At 36.8% G+C, this 7,773-nt stretch overlaps 2 protein-coding genes across 2 annotated transcripts in view; one reads left to right on the top strand and one right to left on the bottom strand.

The window, feature by feature from the left end:
- LOC101297438 (ALG-2 interacting protein X-like) overlaps positions 1-2,554 on the top strand; it is a 5,397-nt gene extending 2,843 nt beyond the window's left edge. The window contains exons 5-8 of the mRNA XM_004298963.1: positions 275-415; positions 955-1,003; positions 1,527-1,630; positions 1,731-2,554. Of these exons, the coding sequence (XP_004299011.1) occupies positions 275-415; positions 955-1,003; positions 1,527-1,630; positions 1,731-2,273 (837 nt within the window). The 3' untranslated portion in view covers positions 2,274-2,554. The remainder of the gene's footprint in view (positions 1-274; positions 416-954; positions 1,004-1,526; positions 1,631-1,730) is intronic.
- Positions 2,555-2,773: 219 nt separating this feature from the next.
- On the bottom strand, positions 2,774-4,604 carry LOC101297147 (putative F-box/LRR-repeat protein 23-like). The gene is made up of 2 exons (XM_004298962.1): positions 4,152-4,604; positions 2,774-4,007 (listed from the first exon to the last, which is right to left on the bottom strand). The coding sequence occupies exons 1-2, from the start codon at positions 4,574-4,576 to the stop codon at positions 3,419-3,421; spliced, it is 1,014 nt and encodes a 337-aa protein (XP_004299010.1). The 5' UTR covers positions 4,577-4,604; the 3' UTR covers positions 2,774-3,418.
- Between the last annotated feature and the right edge of the window lie 3,169 nt (positions 4,605-7,773).

Here is a 7,773-nt window from a genome sequence, read left to right as displayed (position 1 = left end):
CCCCCCCCAAAAAAAAAAAAAACTTAGCAACTTAATCTTGTTCAAATGCTTCTCTCTTGTTTGCTACTCATTGTGTTGTTAAGTTATTGACTACGTGGACAGTTTTGTTGAAACCATAGAATAATTTAGAATTCTTTGATTGCTAAGTTATTTACCAGCTTGGATTTTTGGCTTCTTCTGAATACATTCTTTATCCCTGCAACACCTCATTAATGTGCTGCATTGCTTCTTAAGTTAGTGCTTTCTTGCCCTTATTATTTATTTGTGGCCTCAGGATGACATACTTCCTAAGTTGATGACATCAACTGGCTCCTATGAGGATCTTTTCAGGAAGGAGATATCAAAATATGATCTTATAAGTGAAGATATTGGCCACAATATTGAGGCACAAGAACAATTATTGCTGCAAATCCAGGTCCAGTTCTTTCTTCAATCTTATTTTTCCAACATCTGTCTTCCCTGTGTTGCAACAAGTGATGTTTTACAGTCTGTATGCCTATTGTATTATGTTATAACTACATGGCCGGATAAACAGTCTGGCCGAATATATACTATTAGTCTTGCTCTTGATTTTTGCAATCTTGAACTTTGAAAAGAAAAATTCAGTATACTGGTGGGTGAGAGGGTCAAGGTTTTAAATGGTTGAAGTGTGATACACTGAGGCTCAATTCCTTTTACCATCCTGGAGGAGGTTTTATGAGAACAATGATAATACCCTTTATTTGAGAGTGAGATGCCTGTGTTTGATTGGATACATCCTATGAAAATAGGGTGTTCTGTGACCAGGGTGTCATAATCTCAATAGTTTGGGATTCATGTGTAGTATTGTTCATTGCGTTAATTACAGACATGTGATGTCCTAAACAGTTGGAGAAAGTTTTATTCTAAATAAATGAAAATGGATGTTATTTCCTAAACATCTCATAACTGATACATATTGTTTGTCATCTGCAGGCCCAAAATGATGAGTTTGCTGCAGTCTTCAATCTTGAAGATTACAAAGGTAAGTATTTTATTATTTGGCTTTTTTACTTGTTTCATATGGGTTGTATGGTTTGAGGGTAACAATTATCGATGCATAATGGAATGGGTAAGTTGTAGAAATATGCTGATCGAGGAATCTGGTTACTTATGGTTAGCTGGTGAACAAAGAGTCTTAGTTAATTTGTTCACACAGGCTCTCGTAGTTAGGTCATTTCACCGTTCGTGAGACTTGACTTCTCATGTAATATGCTAGTATTTGCCCTACCCTTATCGACATATTAATATGAGCTTGGCGAGGGTACTTGTCTAAGTTGTTGGGTGCACCTATATCTCAATCTGTCTATGTTTAAGCTCTGAATCTCCACACAAAAAGGCTCTAAAATCTCCAGAATAAAACGTAATCATTTATTAACTCTGCAACTGGTTTATATGCCATTCCAATCGAGTGTTATCTTAATAAAAGTGTATGCTTCTCTTTCATTTTTTTTTCCTTTTTCATGTTGGTTTTGTTTCTGATTTTTTACCCCCTGAACTTGTCCCAGCATCTCGTGAGAAATGTTACAAGCAGATTCAAGCTGCCATAGGAAAGTACCGTGAGATTAAGGATAACATAAACGAGGGTTTGAAGTTTTATGTTACTCTTCAGGTAATTTGTTTGTTCAACTGCTGCTAAATTTATTGTCTTGCAGTGTGAGGCACAATAAGCATTGGTGGATTTCTAATTTCTTTCATCATTTTTCCAACAGGATGCAATAACTAATGTAAAGCAGCAGTGCAGTGACTTTGTGATGACTAGAAATATCCAGTGCCAGGAAATGATTGAAGATGTGCACAAACAGATGGCAGGTCTCAATTTCCAGGATTCTAAAAACTCAGCTGCGTACAACTATCCTTCTGCGGGAAGTCAAAGTCAAAGATCTGGTCCACAACAGCAAACTGATCCACGTCCTCAAACATCCTACTACCGACCACCTGAGCAGCCAGGTTATTCTCAGCCTCCCCCCTACTCAACGCAGCAGATGCCTCCTCCGTACCATGCACCTCCTCAGGCTGGTAGTCCATACCCTCCCCATCAAGCTGGTAGTCCATACCCACCCCCTCAAGCTGGTAGTCCATACCCACCTCCACAGCAACAGCCCCCTGCAAGCCATGAATATGGTCAACCTGCTTATCCAGGGTGGCGGGGTCCATACTACAACGCACAACAATCTGGATCGCATCCGCGACCTCCTTACACCATCCCACCTCAATACCCTCCAAACCAGAGTGGCTACTATAAACCACAATAGTCAAGTACACCTATCGTTTGGGCTACATAATATTATTCATTGTTCATTACGTGTTGTTATAAGTCATCATTCGGATGTATAGATGCAGTCTTTTGAGATGATAGTCTATTTGCATGGCATATTTCTGGTTGTCTGGTGGTGTGCTTCTTGCCTTCGTAGCTTAAAACATTTTTCTCTGTATAGCTAGGGCATACTTTTGATATGTGTACACAGAATAATAATAAATTCATGCATTTGAAACACTCCGATTTATGAACCAGCAGCATCTTATCTTTTGCATTATACATTTTGATACTCAATCCCCTCTCTGGCATGCTCATTTTCAAGTTTGTTATGTCGATTATTAAAATGCCCCCTCACGCTAAATAAGATTGGAGGTGAATATGAATCCCTTCTGCTGAGGCCAACTTATTGTAAGGTTGGAGACGGAATGTGAAACCCTTCTTCTGGAACAGGATTCACTAAGAGCTTGACAGATTCGAGAACTGCTTCCAAATGGGATGTTCGAGTAAGCTGGAGCAGCCTTTCCATTTTCAAACCTGCTCGGATCAAACTCTTCCGGTGCTGTGAAAATGTAAAATGCTCTGCAGTTTTATTCCTGCTGCTGGAGGACCAGTATACCTTTAAACAACGAGACAATTCCATCCTTTTGAAACTGTGTAACCTTCATAGGTGAAGTCGGTAACAACTTCTGTGATTCTTGGAGTGCTACAGCCCAAGAATATTCCATTTTCTGTATATCTTCCCAGTTACGTTTCTCACCATCTCGTTTTGAGCTTTGCAATCTCCAATTCTCACCATCTTAACCAGCTTTCCCTCAAATCCATTTCCTTAAGCTTAACTATATCTAGACGCTCTCAGCTGTCTTGTTCGGATTAAAAGAGTCCAGCCAGCCAGCCAGCCACTTCTATCAACAATATAGAAAACAGTAGTCATGAGCATGGAAGACACTATTATAATTTGAGCTTCTAGCTATTCGTATTTGAACAAAATATGATTAAGATCAAAGTTAAGTGAAGAGAACAGTTAGCAAGCGGCCGAATATGAGTCACCGCAGCCAAGTATTTCTCACAACTTCCTAGTACGTAGGACTAAGGAAAACAATAACTTCCTTCAACAGACAACATTCCAGCAAGTATTCTAAGCTAGATCATCACATCTTTCATATATTCCCAGTATTCTGTGTTAACAATTCCATGAATGACAATATGCTCATAATCATCTGTAGAGTCCTCAGGAAGCCTCAGATTCTTAATTCGTTCAAAACATCTTGTCCTCAAATCTTCAAGATGTGAACGACCTTTGACGCGCCAACCCCATTGCTTTGAAGGACGAAGATGTATACATTCACGGAGATCAAGTGATTCAAGACGCGGACAACCTTCAAGAATGTCGTGTAAACCCTGATGGCTCAGCCAATTTCCAAAAAGCTGGAGATTCTGTAAGCCATGCATTGTTCTGGCTATCGCAAATGCATCACAATTGTCACTGAATGTGAAAATATCCCCTTCATGCTTGTTCCATCTCAATGATTTCAAAAGAGGGCAAGAATGGCCAATCACTTGAAGAGATTCGTGTTCTTTGTAAGGGTATCGTTCGAAAGGGTTACAACTCTTTGGGATGTATGAGATTTCAAGATCCTCCAACAGCGGAATCTTCAAAGCCACTTTACTCAGTCCCTTCATTGTTATGTGAGCTGAAAACACAATACTGAGGCGTCTGATTCCCCTCGAGCTGTTGAAAGGAAGGTTATGGGTGAACATGTTTGCCGTAACACAAAAACTAGAACATTCATCTAAATAAATACACATAGAAATTCCAAAATGTAGAACCATGTACATATTGCAAAACTTTAAGCTGAAGAAAGAAATCAAATACCTGTCAGTCATATGCTGATGGAGCTCATCTGTGCCACAGTTCCGGATGCTGATATCGACGAGATTGCCAAAGCTAAGATGAATGGCGTGGCGGCACATCTTATGTGCACTGAATGACTTGCGCAGATGCTTTTCTCTTTTGTCTGAAGTGAAATTTCCATTGACCTTTTCTTGGGGGAGATGAATATCGAACTCCATGCGGATGGTGCGCCACGTCAGAGGGTCCTTGCAGATCCGGCGCCATGTCAGGCACACCATCTGAGCTCTCTCAAGGATATCGAACATTGACAGACGTGACAGAATCGAAGCCGTGATGTCGTCTGGAAGATCAATCCAGTTCCGGCTGTTTGATAGGGTTTGTTTCTTTGGTTCTCTAGGCCTATTAATCCTCAAGTACCGCCGGCGTTGCCGGGTTTTGGGTGCCATTGATTAGACCGCTGCGATTTGGTTCTATGGGTATCAGTATATGACTGTATAGTTTTTTTTTGTTTATAGGGTTTTTTTTTTGTTTTCCTAAGGTGGGCCAACAACCTGCCTAGGCCCAACGAAAGTGGGTTCCGCCTAGCCATAGTAAGACTCCCCTTAGCCCGTGTAAGGCCCACTCCACCTTTTATTTTTATTTTTATTTTTATTTTTTTTCAGAAGAGCCCAAAATCAAAGCGCTTCTTCTATTCGAAAATGAGAATTTCAGGTCGAAATCGTTCGAGGCTGTTTTACTCAGGTCTAGGTGCCAGAGAGATAGCTAGGTTTCCGTCCATCTTCTCCGGCGAGCTGTAGAAAAGGACATGTCTGTCCCTATGAACTTCATTCTCAACACCGTCGAGTGCGTTGATTGTTCTAATCCTAACCTATCAAAATGGCCCATTATGGATCCCTTTGACCCTTTGTTAGTTTCTTATCTTTTCTGCGACAATTTCAGGTTCTATTAATTATGAAACTATATATTATCAGAATGCTCCGAAGAACTATTGCCAGTCATGAAATAGTGACCTAGGGAACCTAAATCCTTTGGACTGTTTGGATAGTGCTTGTTGAATATAGAAAATGATTCAAGTCATCCAACCATTCAGGAGCAATTCAAACTTGCAAGGAATAAAAATCTAAGCTCGATCTGCAATGAGGTTTCCATTCAAACTTGTATTAGTCATTCACCGGTTTAAATAGCTCAATCGAAAGTTCTTCAATGCACCAAGGTTCAAGTAAACCAAGTATCAAAATTTAATCTCAACCGTTCGTTTGATCTAATCCCTTACATGACACTAACCCCAATACTAATGTTGTTAAGAGAATTAAAAAAAGAAAAACGTGGTCACTCATAAATGTTGATTCAACAGATCAAATTTACCCATCATAGGTAAAATATAGATGTTGACAAGTTATCTGGGTTTTGGACTTTTGGGGAATAAATGAAAATCAAAAGGGTATGCTTCGTAGAGGAGGAGGGTAACGATGGCTATCGAAGTAACGGCGGAGATTTCATCATATATGGAGTCGCGATTTGATCGGATATCATGGCCACCAACAATGGCCACTACCGGAAGTACATCTAAGGTGGAGATTAGAAAAACAATGGAAGCAATGAAGATCGGAAGGAATGAAGATAGGGAAGCAATGTCTTGGTTCGATTTAATTGTTGTGGTTAAATTAGAAAAACAATGGAAGCAATGAATGAAGATGGAAGGAAGAAGAAGCAGATCTGGAAATGGTTTCTGTTCAAATAGGGTTCTGCTAGTATTTTGGCTTCATATGCTTTTAACATCTCTTTTATTTTGGAAACAATTATTTAATTGCTTTTTATTTCCTTTTTTCTTATAGATTGCTTTTTTATTTCTTTTTTTTTATTGAGTTTTTTATTTCCTTAATGAACTTCGATAAGACTTAAAACAAACTAAGGGGGTGTATTGTATATGGAATTAGTGAAAGTTTTAAAAAAGTCTATGGAATTTGAAAGTTTAAGTGTATTCAATACAGACTTTTAAAAATCAATCAAAGTCTGGGTGTATTCAACTAGATTTTTAAAAATCATTATGAATTCCACCAAAGTTCAGGGGTATTCAGTTAAGAGTTTTTAAAATGAATAGAAGTTCAGATGTATTCAAAATACCATTCATACTTATGGAAATAATAACTCATGAATAATTGTGGACTTTGTAGTGTAAATACACACACCAAACTTCAATATTTTTCTATCTACTAGAGCAAAGATTTGGAAAAGTCTACGACAGACTTTCTCTTTACATGTGAATAGGTTGATCATACGATACATCATTTTTTTAATAATATTTTGTGCTATCAACGTTCTATTCTACCTATTTTTTTCAATGTTTTTTTAATGTTAACATTTTGTTGTCTTTCAATTGTAATGCTTGAAACCCTCGATAACCTAAAAATTATCTACTAACTCTTGATATTAGAACCACATGATTATATTATTATATTTACGTACATGAATTAAACTTGTGAACATCTAATGTCCCATTTTAGAACATGTGTCTTTAGTTTACGTACAAATATACGTGTTGTTAAGTTAATATAATCTTTTATGTTACCTATGTTTATGTATTTCAATCAAATATTACAACTGTATGCATCGAAATTAGATAGATGAGCACTAAACTTATAATTGGTGCCATTATGTGTTTGTCATTGCATCTTCTTTTTTTTCTTTCCTGTAACTCTGTAAGTATTGAGATATCTACATAAGTCATTCATATGAAATCTGTAGATTTTAGAAATCAGTGAAAGTCTATGAACTTTTCAAAGAGTCTGTAGACTTTTCAAAAAGTCAGTTGATTAAAATAAGTTTGTATGAATTCAAATACAATACACCCCCTAAATAGCTTTTTTTATAAAGAAAAAAATACAAATAATAAATTTTTGAAAAAAAATATTTCAATATAATACATTAAATAACAAATGCTTCTTAATAAATCTTTTTCTTTATTTAAAAACTCATGTTACTTAATTATAAAATAGGCGCTTTAGAGCTAACCGGTTAGCTTCATAATACGAAACTAACCATCATTTAAACAAATGTTTCGGTCACATATCGACATCTTCACAGGTGAGTTTATTAATAGTTTACTATAGGCCAAGTATATTAGTTTTGAAACTTATAGCCAAATTCATTATCATCTGGGTATTCATAATCATGGTTTGTTAATTACAAATACGAATTGTTTATGTTGGACATATTTAGTGCATAATGATTGACTACATGGAACAATGTCAAATTGAAGACGAAAACAAATAAAATTTTGCAATATCCATATATTTTTTTCCTTTCTCATATCCAACGATCATATTGCATGACCTATTTAATCTAAACTCAATAATTTAGAAGATGCAGGTTTTCATATAACTAGTTGGCTTGTATTTGGCAAAAGGTCCTTTTTTTTTTCTTTTTCTTTTTTAAATTATAAACTACACGTTACAATTTTTTCTTATAACTACACACTACATCCTTGATGAAAATCTACTCATTATTTATAGGACTAATTTCAGTTTACCCCCATCAACTTTAGGTCGATCATCATGTTAGTCCTTCTTCTTTCAATTTCATCAAAAACACCTCTCAACTCCCAATTTTCATCAGCCGCGCATGTCCAAACCTCCAATCTCCA

This window comes from Fragaria vesca, linkage group LG5, assembly GCF_000184155.1.
Source record: "Fragaria vesca subsp. vesca linkage group LG5, FraVesHawaii_1.0, whole genome shotgun sequence".
Classification (NCBI taxonomy): domain Eukaryota; kingdom Viridiplantae; phylum Streptophyta; class Magnoliopsida; order Rosales; family Rosaceae; genus Fragaria; species Fragaria vesca.
Note: the sequence above shows the minus strand (reverse complement) of the source record. Positions and strands in the feature narration are given on the sequence as shown.

Excerpts from the sequence above, each read along its gene's own strand:
- LOC101297147 (XM_004298962.1), bottom strand. The coding sequence starts at position 4,576 with ATGGCACCCAAAACCCGGCAACGCCGGCGGTACTTGAGGATTAATAGG. Across the intron at positions 4,008-4,151 it reads CATCAGCATATGACTGACAG|CTCGAGGGGAATCAGACGCC; the intron begins GTATTTGATTTC and ends TCCTTTCAACAG.